The sequence below is a fragment of the Panthera tigris genome, chromosome D4 (assembly GCF_018350195.1).
Source record: "Panthera tigris isolate Pti1 chromosome D4, P.tigris_Pti1_mat1.1, whole genome shotgun sequence".
NCBI classification, from domain to species: Eukaryota; Metazoa; Chordata; class Mammalia; order Carnivora; family Felidae; genus Panthera; species Panthera tigris.
In genome coordinates this window covers 92425771-92440612 of record NC_056672.1, presented here as the reverse complement: position 1 = coordinate 92440612, position 14842 = coordinate 92425771, and the positions used below count along the sequence as shown (strand labels likewise).

The following is a 14842-nucleotide window of genomic DNA, read 5'->3' as shown; positions in this document are numbered from 1 at the left end:
ACGCCTCAGAAATGACGTCCCGGCTCTCTACAGTACATGGGTCCCAATGTCACTGTGAGTAGACATTAAATAATCATTTTTAATGATTGGGACTGGACAGTTCCAAACGGCAAGGAGAAACATTTCCCTTGGGTGGTGTGCACGCGCCAGCCCCCGAAGCCAGGAAAGCGTCAGGACGCCCGTGACCCCGGGAACCTGCCGCTGGGCATTTGCAGGAGCCGGCGGGTCAGAAGTACCGGCGGGAGAGCCGCGTGGCCTTGACCGACCAGACCTGCGCGGGGGGCCGGAGCGCCGCGTTCCAGCTGTATTCGGGAGACAGCAGCTTGGTGGGCTTGTGCGTGAAAAAATACTTGTTCAGGTGCCTTTCGTAGGTGCTGTTCAGCCCATTCTTGTGGTCGTGAGTGACCCCTTGCAGGTAACCTTCGATGACGGCTAAAACCTCCAGGGGCCGGCCACCGATGACGGAGCCGTCATAGTAGAAGTCCCCCTGCCCAAACGGGATGCACGCTGCCGATTTGGGCCTCCTCTCGTAAGGGATGTCCTTGTTTTTAAAGTACCACCAGGCATGGAGCTGAGCCACGGACGTGCCCAGGGTCTCCACCCCAAAGTCGTTCTGGAATACCCTGTTGACGGTCATGCTGAACAGAAAGTCGACTTCGTCCTCAATGTGCCCTAGTATGTGTTCAGCCAGGGAACTCATGCGTGTGAGGTGAAAGTCACCCCACCGGTCTCCTTTGATGGGGAGGACCTTGAAAGTTCGGAGAGGATCTGGCTCCAGGTCCGGCAGCCTGGACAAGGCGTCCACCATGATGTAAAAGACGACTCTGTAGCCGGTCATGAAGTGCTTATTCGCTGATCGCATGAACACCTCCAGGTACTGGTCCGCAGTCCTGCAAAACACACACACGCACGGAGGAAGCCGCTCCCCAAACGCTCGCGAGAGAGGAACGCACGTCCCCAAACGTCTGACTTATGAGTCACCGACGCTCCAGGACCCCCAGCAGGAAAGGGGAGACAGGCCCGGTCTATAGTTTTGACTGCATTGGTCAGTGAGAAAGGACATATTGACCTGGAGGGTCTGGGAAAAAAGCCTTTAAAGTTTTGGAACGACTGTTGGGAAGAAAGAAACTGTGAACTCCATGGTATCTGTAAAAAGGCAGCCAAGTGGCTTTAACGACCCAGCTAAGGAAGGAGTCTTTGTTTTTGTTCAGGACAGCCACATACGGTGGTTGTGGGCAGCTACGGGCAGCCTTTTGGAGGTAGAAGGTCCCCGGGCACTCATTCGTACTTTTTTTTTTTTTTTTTTTCAGAATAAAACGGGGCAAACCGATGGCCCCTACCTGCCAGTAGCAAGGACAGCCAAGCCTATGGTGAGGTTCTGTCTCCTGTAGTATCTCCCCAGGACCTGTCTATTGAAGGTGCCTTCCCATATGACTGGGGCCAGCCAGTCTGTGATTGTTACAACATCAGGGCGTTTCCTGTTAACAGACGAGAAGCCAGTGAAGCCGGTGCCCCAGCGGAGGCCGTCCAAGCGACACCAGCTGACGCCTACGGAGCCCTTACCACGTGCCGGGCACTGTGTTGGTGTTCATTCGGTCCTTGCAGCGGTCTGTGCGGGAAGCACAATTATGGTCCTTGTTCTTGGTGTGCAGAAACAGAGGCACAGATCGGTTGAGCGAGCTGCCTAATACCGCAGAGCTGACACATGTGGGTCAGCACGCGAGACCCAGCACCTGCTGCTTTTGTCACCACGCCACCTGCCTCTGGGCCCAGGGACGACCTCCTCTGAGCTCCGGCTCAGCTGAACTGAGGCAGCTCAGAGTCAGAACGCCCTCTGGTATTGCCTGAAGCCAGGGCTGCACGCACACTACCTCTGCATCCCTATGCTTTATCTTCCCTTCCTCCTCTTTTTCTCTCCCTCCCCTTTCCCTAGAAGATCCAGAAGGTGCTTTCTCTAAACTTCCCCCTCTTGCATTAGGTCCATTAGTGCAATCTGGCAGAAATAAAAAGTCTAAAAAGGAGAGAGACGTTAGATATGCTTTCAATAACAGCACTTAAAGCACGCAAAGCTGGTTCAACATGTGAAAATCGTTTGATGCACCTGCCATAGCAGGAAATTAAAGAACAGTCGGATGCCCATAGCAGTTGACACAGAAAAAAACATTATACAAAGTCCAACACCCATTCATGATGAAAAAAAAAAGAAAGAAAAGAAAGAAATGAAAAACTCCCAGAAAAAATAGAAATAGAGGGGAATTAACTTGATCAAGAGCATCTACAAAAATCCTGTGGCTAACATCATACTCGACGGTGCAAGACTGAATGCTTTCTCACTAAACCTGGGAATGAGGCAGGGATGTTCACTCTCACCAGCTCATAGTCAGCAAAGTTATGTGAATTCTAGCCATTGCAATAAGGTAGGAAAAGGAAATAAAAGCACCAGACTAGAAAGGAGAAGATAATAACATCCCTATATGCAGATGATTTGTTTACATATAAAATCCTACAAAATCTACCCAAATCTCCTAGAACTAACAAGTGAAGTCAGCAAGGTTACGGGACACAAGATCAGCACACACACAGAATGAATCCATTTCCATATACTAACAAGGAACACGCAGGAACTAAAATTAAAAACACAATGCTATTTGCAGTTGCCTCCAAAAAAAAAAATGAAGTATTTCGATACACCACTGTACCCACCAGAAGTCCCTGCCCATTCCCCCCCACTTCCTGTAACCCACGGCAACAACTAATCCACCGTCGGTCTGTGTAGATTTGCTTATACTGGGAATTTCATACAAATAGAATCATGCCGCACGTGGTCTTTGGTGCCTGGCTTCTTTCGCTTAGCCTGCTCGTGGGGAGGTTCTGAATCGTAGCATGGATCAGTAGTTCCTTTCTTTTGTGGCTAAATAATATTCTGTGGCATGGATTTTGTTTATTCACTTGTCAGTCGATGGACGTTTTAGTGGTTTGCATTTTTCGGCGACTATCAATGGTACCGCTACGAACGTTTCTATGCAAGACTTTCTGTAAACATACATTTTTTTTTAATTCTCTTGGGTGTGTACCTAGAGGGGAAATTTCTGGGTCATATTGTAATTTCACGGCTAACTTTTTAAAGAACTGCCAAACGTTTCCAAGCAGCTGCATCGTTTTACGTTCCCACAAGTAGTTCGCAAGAGTTCCAAACTCGCTGCTTTCTCACCAACATCTCCTGTGGTCTAACTTTCGGAATCTAGTCATCGTGCAGTCTTTACACATCGTAGAGTGTGAAGCGGTATGTCACCGTGATCTGGATCTGCATTTCCCAGATAACTAATGATGTCGAGGATCTTTTTGTGGGCTTGTTAGCCATATAGTCGAAACAGCTGAATTAAGTCTTGGGGCAACAAAAGCAAAAGCAAACAGCTGGGACGACATCAAACTAAAAAGCTTTGGCACAAAAAAGGAAACCATCCACAGAATGAAAATGCGACCTACTGAATGGGAGAAGATATTTGCAAATGACATGCCCGATAAAGGATTAATATCCAAAATAGTTTTAAAAACCCATACAACTCAACACCAAAAAACAATCCAGCAAGAAAACTAGAGGGGTGCCTGGGTGGTTCAGTTCGTTAAGCGTCCAACTCGATTTTGGTTCAGATCATGATCCCAGGGTCGTGGGATCAGGTTCTGTGCTGGGCACGGCGCCTGCTTATGATTCCCTCTGCCTCTCCCTCTGCCCCTCTGCCTCACTTGCGCACACACTCTATCTGCCAAAAAAAAAAAAAAAAAAAATGGACAGATGGGGGCACCTGGCTGGTTTCATCAGTACAGCATGTGACTCTCGATCCCGGGGTTGTGAGCTGGAGTTGGGCGTGGAGGCTACTTAACAATAAAATCGTTAAAAATAATAATAATAACATAATTTAAAAAAATTAAAAATGGACAGATGACCTGAACAGACATTTCTCCAAAGAAGACATCCAGACGGCCAACGGACACGTGAAAAGATGCTCGGCATCACTCATCACCAGCGAAATGCAAATCAAAACCAAAACGGGGCATCACCTCACGCCTGTCAAGTGGCCAGTAGCGAAAAGACAAGAAACGACACGTGTTGGCGAGGATGTGGACCCAAGGGACCCTCGGGCCCTGTTGGTGGGGACGTGAGTTGGTGCAGCCGCTGTGGAAAACAGTACGGAGGTTCCTCAAAAAAGTCTAAGACAGAAATTTCAAAACAGAAGTAATTCCCCTTCTGGGTATTTACCCGAAGGCAATGAAAACACTAATTCCAAAAGCTACATGGTCCGTCATATTTATAGCAGCATTGTTTACGACAGCCAGGGTATGGAAGCAGCCCGGGCGTCCGTCAGTAGATGAACAGATAAGACGTGGTGTGTTCACACAACGGGGTACTGATCAGCCACAGAAAAGAATGAGATCTCGCCATTCGTGACGGCACGGAAGGAGCTAGAAGGTATTGTGCTAAGCGGAACAAGTCAGTCAGAGACAGACAAGCACCATGTGATTTCTCTTATACGTGGAATCTGACAAAACAAATGAACAAAGAAACAAAAAAACAGACTCCTTAAATGCAGAGAACAAACCCGTGGTTGCCCGTGGGGGGGGGGTGTTGACAAAACAGGGGACGGGGAGTGAGGTACGGACCTCCGGTAATAGGAAAAGCAAGTCACGGGACGAGAAGTACGGCACAGGGAACACGGCCCACGACACTGCACTGAGTCTGCAAGGTGATGGATGGGGCCACACGGAGGGTGGGGGGGTGGGCACTTTTATTGTCTTCTCCGGGGGCAATGTCCCCCGTGTACAGGCCATACCGTCTTCTTTCTCTGCCGGTCTGGTAATTTCGGGTTGAGAAACGGATCATTTCAAGAATGTGGCAGTCTAGAAACCTGACTCTTTCTAACTGACCAGGGATTTCAGCGAGACCATAAATAACAAAGAAAACAGACTTTAGGGGGCTCCCGGGTGGCTCAGCGCGTTAAGCGTCCGACTCTTGATTTCGGCTCAGGTCATGATCCTGGGGTCGTGAGACTGAGCCCCGAGTCGGGCTCCACGCTGAGCACGGAGACTGCTTAAGATTCTCTCTTTCTGTCTCCCTCTGCCCCTCTCCCCCACTTGTGCTCTCTCTCTCCCTAAAATAAAAAAAAAAAAAAAATACAGACTTTATAAAAGTCATTAAACAAAGGACCGTAACGACATAACGAGAAACAGGAAACATACCCAGGGTAGGGGGAGGGAGGTCTGGCTCAAGACTGTTGCAGAGCCAGAGAGAGCACCCAGTCCAGGGCGAGTTATAATGCCGGAACGCTTACTTTTCTTACTGAGTGTCTCCTCTTTTTTTTTTTTTTTTAATTTGAGTTGGACGCTTAGCCAATTGAGCCCCCCAGACGCCCCTACGCCTGTCTTCTTTGACCTAATGGCTCTGTCTTGGGGATCTGTCCCACAGATCAACTCGCGCGACAGTCGAAAAGATCGACGTCCAACGTGTGTCGCTGAAACATCATTGCAAAAGCCCCAAACCGTAGACAATCTAAAACCAATAGGGAGTAGGGTGAGTGCCTGACGGTGCATGGCCCTGAAGTCCAGTACTCCTCGGCCGTTACAGACGGGGACGGGGCCCCCCAGCGCGGGTGCCAAAATATAGAGGGGCCATCACGGCATCTTCAAGCCACCCCCAAAGACAGTCTGTCACTCACTACGCCAAGATGGTTAAACCAAGTACCGCGTGCCCACATCGACGGCCTTAAAAATTGCAACTCCGGCCGCAGGAAGCCTCCCGGGGCAGCTATGATTGGGTGACCGGGAGAGGCCTATGGCTCCAAACTGGGCACTATTATCCTCTCGCGGGGTGGGCGTGTTTATTCTTACCCAGGATGAAACCAGTCTGAGAGCCTGAGTTCTTCTGCGGGAGGCCTGCGAGCGAAGGGAAAACCGAGTTATTATAAGTCACCCATGTGTTCAGCAAATACTTACGGAGCTCCCGCGGCGTGGCGGGTGCCGTCAGGCACTGGTTCCACGGCTGTGGCCCTACAGCCTTCACACTGCCCTGGGGGAGCTGAGGAGGCGACCAGTGGCCCCCAGGCTTAGGGGCTGCCGTTGGGGACAGGCTCTGGGTATGTAAGTGGTCCATCCGACCCGATTTGGGGGTCAGCCGTGCCACGCGGAGAGGAGTTATCTCCGCGCGTCTGGGAGGGGACACGTGGTCAGGAAGAGGGGCAGGGCGAGGAGGCGATGGCCACAGTGGGAAGGCAAGAAAGGGCTTGTCCGCATGTTCCTGACTTGTGCGGATTCAGCGCCCTCGTCCCCCGCCGAGTGGCTGTGCCGTGTTAGTGTGAACGGGCTGGAGAAGGAGTCAGTCGTCGTCTTTGGTTTTCATCTAAGTACGTGATGCACCTCGAGTTCTGTGGTGCTTTAACGAGCGCATTAGGTGGCTTGCTCCCGTAGTGCTGGGACGTGCTGTCCGTAAGGGAAGAAGCTCGAGAGGGCACCCCAATTTCATCATCGGACCCTCCAGGATCAGACTGTCAAAATCCAGCCAGCGCCGAGCTGCACTGAAACCACGAAGTGACAAACGGCCAACTCACCACAAAGTGGCCTTTCTTTTAGAATGTCGGTGTCACGGGCTCCTGGGGTTGTACCGAGCGTTGGAGGAGTGGAAGACGCGGTTGGTTGAGGAGGGGGTCCTGACCTAAAGACACCACCACCCCGGAGAGAGGGGCCCAACGCACGGCGGAGCCGGCCTCGTCCCGGGCGGGCGGGGGAGGGGCTGAGCCCACGGGACGCAGGGAAGGGCGCCTGGCTCCCTGCCGCCCCCCGTCCCCGCCCGGTCCGGCCCGACCACCCACGCTGTGTGCCCACACACCCAGCTGCTTGCAATGCGGCCGACTTCACGGAGCCCACAAACCTGCACTGGTTTGTGGTCTTCTAATCACCGAGCAGCAAACCGTCACACGGACGTGTGGTCCTCCTGGCTTCCCCGCGGGCTCCAGGGACAACAAAGCTTGCGATGCGGGACTGTCATCTCTGTCCTGCTCCCTGAACACCCCTCTCCTTGGACCTGCCCCCACCACACGCGCACACACACGCACACACACACACTTGCCTAACGGAGATGCACCGTGTGCAGAATGTTCCCGAGCTGGTAGGCAAGAAAGCTGACTTTCTGGATGCCTCTGGGACCTTCTGTCTCTGGTTTTCCATCCCTTCTGGCTTGATCACCACTGGAACCGCCTGGCTCCTGCTGGCTTTGTTATCAATCTGCAGGGTCTTTTTTTCTTTTTTTGGTGAGAGAGAGTGAGTGTGCGCGGGGGAGGGGCAGAGAGCGAGCGAGCGAGACAGAATCCCAAGCAGGATCCACACGGTCAGCGCAGAGCCCAACGTAGGGCTCGAACCCACGAACCATGAGATCATGACCTGAGCCTAAATCAAGAGTCGGACGCTTCACCGACTGAGCCCCCAGGCGCCTGTGGGTCTTTATACAACAAAGCTTCTGGCCACGAGATGCTCCTTCTGGAGGGAGGTTTTCCAGACAAGATACAGGACCCCCCTGCCCCCGCCATGTGAGTTTAATATACACTGCGTGGCCTTTTCAGATGGGCTTCCTGTTCTTTGTGACCCGCATTTAAGGCTCACCCGTGTGTTCGTGGCTCCGTGGCTCCGTGGCTCATCTCTTTTTAGTGCCGCATAACATCGCCTGGTCTGGACGCACCGCACTTTATCTGCTCACCCCTGCAGGGCATCTCGGTCGCTTTAATTCTCAGTAACTGCGAATAAAGCTGTCGGTTGTTTGTGGACACAGTTTTGAGACCACTTGGATAAATTCTCAGGAGCATGATTGCTAGGTAATTGGAGAGACTGTGTTTAGGTCTGGAAGAAGCCGCCAGACGGTCCTCAGCGTGGCTGCCCCGTGTTGCATGGCCCCTGCCGCGAACGAGAATCCCGCTGCCCCGCGTCCTCGCCGGTGCGTGTGCTGTCGGGTTTGGGATTCGGGTCGTCCTCACGGGCGTGTGGCGGGGGCTCCTTGTTTGATCTGCAATTGTGTCGTGACACACGATGTGCCCGTCTGCTCCCTGCGTAGCTTCTTGGATGAGCTGTCCTTTCGGATTTGCCGTTTTAATTAGTTGTTTCCTTGTTGTTGAGCTGTACGAGTTCTTTGCATATTTTGGACACAAGCCTTTTAGCAGATGTGCGTTTTGCGAGGGCTTCATGTTTAAACGTGTTCTTTCTCACAATATGATGCCTTTCCAATAGCTCGTGGGGAGAGAGCCCTGCTCCTGAGGCCGTCGTGAGGAGTGGGGAGGAGTCGAGGATCGGGAGAGAGGCGCCCCCTGGGCCACGCCTGCCGCTGTGGCCCGGACGCCGGTCATCGTGGACACAGGCTGGGGCTGTTTGTCTCGAAGAGCAGCCCCCTGCTATCGCCGGCCTTGCTTCCCTTTTCCGTCACGACTCTTATTGTGCAAACTCCCGATGGGCGTCTCCCTCAAGCCTCTGGACCGTCTGCCTCCCCTCCGTCAAGAATGGAAAAGCTCCCGGGAGCAGGTGCTTGGGGTCAGCGCTGCTCCCTCAGAAACAACCCTTAGCCATCGCACGGTGCTTCGTCCCACGGAGGGAAGGGAACTTTCCAGAGTGTTGTCAACGTCTGGCCAAAACCCAGCACCCCACCCCATCTGTGCCAGTCACTACGGGTTGTGATTCCCTGGCATCTATTTACCTGAGACGATGCTCCAGCAGCAGGAAGGAAAACACACATGAAACCAGCACCAGAGTCTTTCTCTTCAAATTCATTGTCTCCTGGACGAAAAAGGAGAAGAGAAGATGTCAGATAGTCAACATTCACGTGCCTTTGCCACTTGCAACCATGGTTCACAACGTCTAATCTGCAGACATGGGGACACCAACCACAGCCCCTGCTTCCAGAACGCTCGGCCAGCAGCACCAGGCCGGCCGGGGTGGGGGTGGGGAGCTCTGTCCTCCCGCAGCTCCTCGGGGCGCCGGGTGCCCCCCCGGGACCGAGTGCAGCGGCCGTGGTCCTCCTCGATTGCTCAGCGAATGCCACCCGCGTGGCAGAAAAGAGACGCACGAAATCTCCCCCCCCGCACGGCTGGGAAAGTAAAGCGAGGTCACGAGAGGAAGTCTTCCTGAACTAGGAGGCGTGGTGTGTCCCCGGAGTAGATCTCTTGTTCTTTTCTCTCGCACAGATAGTAGGATGGCTCATTTGTCCCAAGACTAAATGGGGGTTTAAACAAAAACTACGCGCTCCCGCGAAGGTCGGTGCTTCTGGACAGGGATTAAAGCCCAAAGCGTAGGCCCTACATTGAAACGTGGAGCTCGGCTCCAGCCAGCCCCCCGAGCTCACACGGGAAGGTTTACGCGGGGTTTCTGTTCACATGTCTGGAGGGTTACGTGGCCGAAGCAGAGCGGAGGCCTCTGATGCCTCACTTCTGAGCACTCAGTTAACGGGCAAGAGGCTTTCGATCCGCGCTGAGCAGCTCAGTCGCCACCAGCCACGTGCGGCTGCTCTGACCTCAGCTGTCCCCCGAGTGCACAAGACACACTGAAGGCAGACGCAGGGGGAACGGAAAGAAGTAAGGGATCTCCTTAATAATGTCACATTGGTAAGATCTTGAGATTATAATAGGCCGGATCTACCGAACTAAGTGCCGATATGCTGTGAAAATTAATCCACGCGTTCCTTTTAGCTTTTACAACGTGGCCACTAGAAAAGCGGACGCTGCAAATGCCGTTCTTCCGCCAGACGGTCCGCTTGGACAGCACCGCCCTGGACACGGCTTTCACGCCCGTGACGGGCAACGGACCACCGCTCAAATTCAAGGGCGTCAGAGATGCCAGGTAGAGGGGGACGGAGGGGTCTCTCTAGCATGTGCCCCGGTGACACCGCTCCAAGCAGGTGCCACTGTTACCACAACCCCTCGAATTTTTCCACACCCCCCCCCCAAAAGGGTCCCTGTACCTCGGCCAGGGGGATGAAAGAGCCCAGGTGGGTGTTTCCCAAGCATTCTGTCTCCGGGTCTTTGTGAAATCACAGGCCGGACCCTGTGCCCTGCTCTCGGGGATGGTGAGCCTGACGTGGATGGTGACGTCGGCAGACCCTTTGATGATGCGGACGTCAGGAAGTCACAGTCATAATGATGCACCTGCCAGCGGGGGCTTCTCACGGTTGCCAGACGACGGGACCTTGTCCCATCCGAAAGGCAGAGGGTATTTCTAAGCGCTCCTTTGCCTTTCGCTTCCTCCGTTTTCCCTCCTCATTCTCTAGGGACCGACCCTTACCCACCGCGGGGTGTCTTGAATGGTGCGTGTGCTCACCCACACGGCAGAAAGAGCGCGCCCGCTTCTCTTTCTTTGTCCTGCAGGTGACGTCCACCCCAGCCCAGGAGCACGTCCCTTATGCTCCCCGGCAAGCCTATGCAGGACTCCCCTCTCCGACCACAGAGGTGACACGTTTCTGTGCCGTGTGGCCTGTCAGGTCCACTAGCGAACAACGAAATCACAGTCACGCGTGACCCCTGCGTCCTGATCCGTGGTCGTCACACGCGTCTTCCTTTACCCTCCCCTTTGGAAATAAAGGCGTTGTTATTACCGGGAAAGTAACACGTATGTGTGGCGTCTCCACCCCCCGGGGCTGCGTAACAACTTGTCACCGCAGAGTCGTGTGCCCGCACAGCAGAGGGGGCCCGAAGTGCGGGAAGCAGGTGTGAGCACGTCCGTGCCTGTGACCGTCCAGTGTCTACGGAGCGGAACGTCGACGGCCGTGTCCAGAGGCGGAGGCGGCCCGGGAGGACGAGGGCAGTGGGCAGAGGCTGAGGCCGCGGGGGGCCGGGTCTGAGTGAGGGGAGGCTTCTCTCATAGAGGGGAATCCAGCACATTCCACCAGCCAGCGCCCCCCCCATCTTCAAGGGGGCTACAGGTGCCTGTGCCAAGTGCCAGAGGGAGTCGCCGGCATGAACCGAACGCACCCGCCCCGCCCTCGCACTGCCTCGTGGCCCCGCCTGGCCTTTGCTCAGTGATGGAAAGACTCGTACCTGAGACCACGCCGTGGGGGCAGCGCCTTCTCAGAGGAGTCCCTGAGACTGTGGCTGCGGGACTCACCCGGTTTAGGGAACCCCGACTAAGCCCCTCCTCCAAGGACAGCCGGACTTAACATCCTTTAGATCACTTTGTACCTGCCGAGGGACCGGGGGAGGCCGGGTTTGGTCGGAGGGAGAAGTCGTTGGCTCGGGGGTGAATCAGACAGGGAAGGGGACCCCTGGGAACCGGAGCCCGATAACGAACGCCCAAGCGGAATGGGGGGCGGGGCAGGGACCCGTTACTTCGGGTGCCGTGTTCCAGAAGCCACACACCCGAACAGGACAGAGGCGTGGAGACAGAACCGGCCGTAACGGGGGACGGCCAGGGAGGGGGCCCTTCCCCACGAGGGCCGGCCAGCAGGCTGGAGGGCAGCGAGCGCGGCAGGCAGGCCCCGGTCACCACCACTACCACCTGCCTGGTCTGCCTCCCCCTCTGCCAGGAGAAGCCCTGGGACCCGGCAGGTGCTCAGTGAAACAGAAAGTACTCCATCGGTGCATGCGCTGAGACCTGGTGTCTTACACAGGATTGGGGGTCCCACGTCCTGCTCAGTTCCGGCCCCCGGCCACCAGTCAGCCTTGTGCCCGCACGCAGCACAGGGAGACGGGGGTCCTTCCGCCACTGCTCTGGACCCTGGCCAGGAGGGGGCAGGGTAGGGGTCAGGCCCACATCTGTCCGAACCCCCCTCTCTGTTCTCCAGACCCCAAACCTCAAAACCTCTGTCTCGTTCCGGCCCCTCTCCTGGGATTCGGCACTTCCTGGGCTCCGTGGACCTTCACTCCGAGTCCACGGTCGCATTGTCACGGCCAGGACGGCCGCACAGTGTCCTGCGTGCTTAGCTGCGTGGGCACGACGGTGCTCTCAGGCCCAGACACGTAGGCCAGGCGGGGATGGGAACTGCAGGGCCGTCTGCTGCCCAGCCCCCCGGGGCGCAGAGAGGCCAGCGAGGCCCCAGCATCATCGGGGCCTCTGCAGCCCGCGGGGGCTCCGGCCCAGGGTGCCTATCGCCCAGCCTGCCCGACCCGACCTCCCTTTGCGGCCTCTGACCTGGCTGGACACTCCGTCCAGGTGGACTCCAGGGCGGTCCCATCATAGGCTCAAGGACATCCATGAGGGGCGGGGGTGGGTGGCAGCGGTGGCGGCCTTTGGCTGTGTTCCCGGCCCTCGGAGGAAGGGTGGGGAGGACAGGCTGTGCTGGGCACAGAGGGGTGGCAACCGTGGAGCAGAAAGGGGTATAAAGGCAGTGGGCCGCAGGTGAGGCCCCCACCAGAGGCCATGGCTCTCTTCCCGCTGACCCTGGGGCTGAGCCTGGTCTCTGCCCAGGAGCTCAACCCCCAGGCCATTGTGCAGAAGAACTATAACATGGCCAAGGTGGGTCTGCGGTCCGAGTCTGGGCCTCCCCCGAGGGCTGGGCTACGGGGCATCTGTCCTCCCTCCATCCAGGGTCTTTGACCTGTGACCAGGCCGCTGCTCCTGGGGGCCTGCTTCTCCTCCCCCAGCTGAGACGGCAGGGGTGGGTCTCTGGGAGGACGGGGAGGTCTCTGGGAGGAGAGGGGCGGGTCTCTGGGAGGACGGACGTGTCCCTGGAAAGGCAGAGGGGGACCTCGGAGGACAGGGGCTGTCCCCAGGAGGGAAGAGTGACCTTTGGGAGGATGGGGGTATCCCTGGGAGGGCAGGGGGTGCCCAGGAGGGCAGAGGGGTCCTTGGGAGGATGGGGGCGTTCCTGGGAGGACAAGGGCGTCCCTGAGAGGGCAGAGGGAGTCCCTGAGAGGATGGGGGGGTCTCTGGGAGGGCAGAGGGGGACCCTGGTAGGGGGCCACACACCCAGGGCCTGCAGGAAGGAGTTCCCAAGAAGCCCCCCCGGGGCCATACCGCACGGGCTCCTCGTGTGTCTGCGGGGCCTCGCCTGCAGGTTTCAGGGATCTGGTATCCGGTGTCCATGGCCTCCGACGACATAAAGCGGATCGAGGAAAACGGGGACCCGAGGGTCTTCATCCAGAACATCGAGAGCTTGGAGGACGGGCGTCTGAGATTCCATTTCCGCACCATGTGCGTGCTGACCGAACCGGCTGCACCCATATCGCGGGAGGGAAGGCCGCGCCCGGGGCCGGGTGGGGGCTGAGGGAGGCCGCCCAGCTCACGCCCCGCTGGTTCGCAGGGTGCACGGGGAGTGCGAGCACGTGGCCATGGTCTGCGAGAAGGCGGAGAGGGACGGGGAGTACAGCGTCAGCCGTAAGCGGAGGCGGGCGCTGCCCCGTCTGTCTGGTGGCAAAGCGCCGCGTCTCCTCGGGCCCCCGGCCCCCGCCCGGGGCCCTAGGGGGGCAGGTGCGCCAGCCCGGGGCTGGGGGAGGGGGCGCACGCCGCTGCCACCCACGCTGCCCAGGGACCCCCGCCCGGAGTGACACCGCTCCCCCCGCCGAAGCCCACCGGCCCACCGTCCGCACCCACGGCCTCTCAGCACGCCCGGCCCACGAGCCGTGGGTGCCGGGTGCCGGCGGCGGGCAGGGGCCGCTCTGAGCCGAGTGTCCACACAGATGAGGGGGACAATACGGTGCTGCTCTTGGAGACCGACTACAGACAGTACATCACCTTCCACCTCCGGAACGTCAGGAACGGGACACAGACCACCGTGCTGGCGCTCTATGGTACCGCCTCCTGACCCCTCCCGTCGGGCCTCGGGGTCCCCCTCCTCTGAAGACAGGCCCTAGGCCGGTGGCGGTCTGGCCACGTCCCGAGGTCCCCACCTGCCAGAGCACCCACAGTCAATCACATCATAGGGTGGGGTTGGGGCTCCCAGGTCCAGGCTTCCGAGCCGCGTCTGGGCCCCCACCTTGCACCGCCCGTCTGCTCAGGGCACCCCCCCCTTCGGCCTCAGCACTGCCCGAGTCCCCCTCCCCCCCTCCCGAGACCTTCTCCACACACCGTCCCAGGGGAGCAGTGAGGGACCCCGGCCCCTGCTGCTGCGTCCTCAGGACGGGTGCCAGACCTGGGTCCCAGCTTCCTGGACAGATTTGAAAAAGTCTGCAGAAAGTACGGGCTGGGTCCGCAGAACATCATCAGCCTCGGCAACCAAGGCGAGCCTCCCGCCTCCTGCGCCAGCAGCCCTGGGCCAGGAGTGTTCCGGAGAGTCCCGGGGCCTCAGGGCTGGGGGTGGAGGCCCCAGAGAGGCTCCGTCTGAGACCCCCCCCGCCCCCGGCTCTGTCTCCCCAGATGCCTGTTTCAAATACAGGAGGTAGAGATGCCCACCCAGGCCTGACGGTGCGTGAGCTTGGCCTCAGGGCAGGAGTGGGGGCTGAGGCAGCACTGGGCGCCGTGGAGGAGGCCGGGGGCAGGAGGGGGCCCGCTTCCCCAAACCCACCCCTCACCCTGTCTGCGGGGTTTCCCCGCCAAGTGGCGGGGAGCCTTCTGGGGAGGAGCCCACCCTGTGTCAGTGTCCCGAGGCCGCCCTAGCCGGTGACCACGGACTGGGGGCGTAGAGCCACGGAACTCATTCTTCCCAGCGTGGAGGCCAGAGGTCCGAGGTCCAGGCCAGGCAGGGCCACGCTCCTGCGGAGGCTCCATCGGGGGGGTCCTTCCTGCCTCTTCCAGCCTCTGGGGCTCCAGGCGTCCCTCAGACCTCTGTCTCCATGTTCATTTTTTTAAAGTTTATTTATTTATTTTGAGGGGCGCCCGGGTGGCTCAGGCGGTTGACCATCTGACTTTGCTCAGGTCATGATCTCGCGGTTCGTGAGTTCGAGCCCCG

The 14842-nt window shown here is 57.4% G+C and overlaps 2 protein-coding genes across 10 annotated transcripts; one reads left to right on the top strand and one right to left on the bottom strand.

The window, feature by feature from the left end:
• Window positions 1-12: 12 nt before the first annotated feature.
• On the bottom strand, window positions 13-12169 carry GLT6D1 (glycosyltransferase 6 domain containing 1). Of its 8 annotated transcripts, none has more exons than XM_042964263.1 (6): window positions 9986-10346; window positions 8726-8805; window positions 5884-5928; window positions 1564-1640; window positions 1341-1478; window positions 13-890 (listed from the first exon to the last, which is right to left on the bottom strand). In XM_042964263.1, exons 1-6 carry the CDS (start codon window positions 10029-10031, stop codon window positions 227-229), a joined length of 1050 nt encoding a protein of 349 aa, XP_042820197.1. In that variant the 5' UTR covers window positions 10032-10346; the 3' UTR covers window positions 13-226. The 8 variants fall into 8 exon arrangements, with proteins under 8 accessions (XP_042820197.1, XP_042820199.1, XP_042820198.1 ...); XM_042964265.1 differs by lacking the exon at window positions 9986-10346 and adding an exon at window positions 9664-9965; XM_042964264.1 differs by lacking the exon at window positions 9986-10346 and adding an exon at window positions 8914-9654.
• A 121-nt stretch (window positions 12170-12290) lies between these two features.
• On the top strand, window positions 12291-14842 carry LCN9 (lipocalin 9). 2 transcript variants are annotated; one of them, XM_042964269.1, is made up of 7 exons: window positions 12292-12471; window positions 13013-13149; window positions 13259-13332; window positions 13635-13745; window positions 14073-14174; window positions 14311-14358; window positions 14809-14842. In XM_042964269.1, exons 1-6 carry the CDS (start codon window positions 12376-12378, stop codon window positions 14334-14336), a joined length of 546 nt encoding a protein of 181 aa, XP_042820203.1. In that variant the 5' UTR covers window positions 12292-12375; the 3' UTR covers window positions 14337-14358; window positions 14809-14842. The 2 variants fall into 2 exon arrangements, with proteins under 2 accessions (XP_042820204.1, XP_042820203.1); XM_042964270.1 differs by lacking the exon at window positions 14073-14174 and having other exon boundaries at window positions 12291-12471; window positions 14809-14837.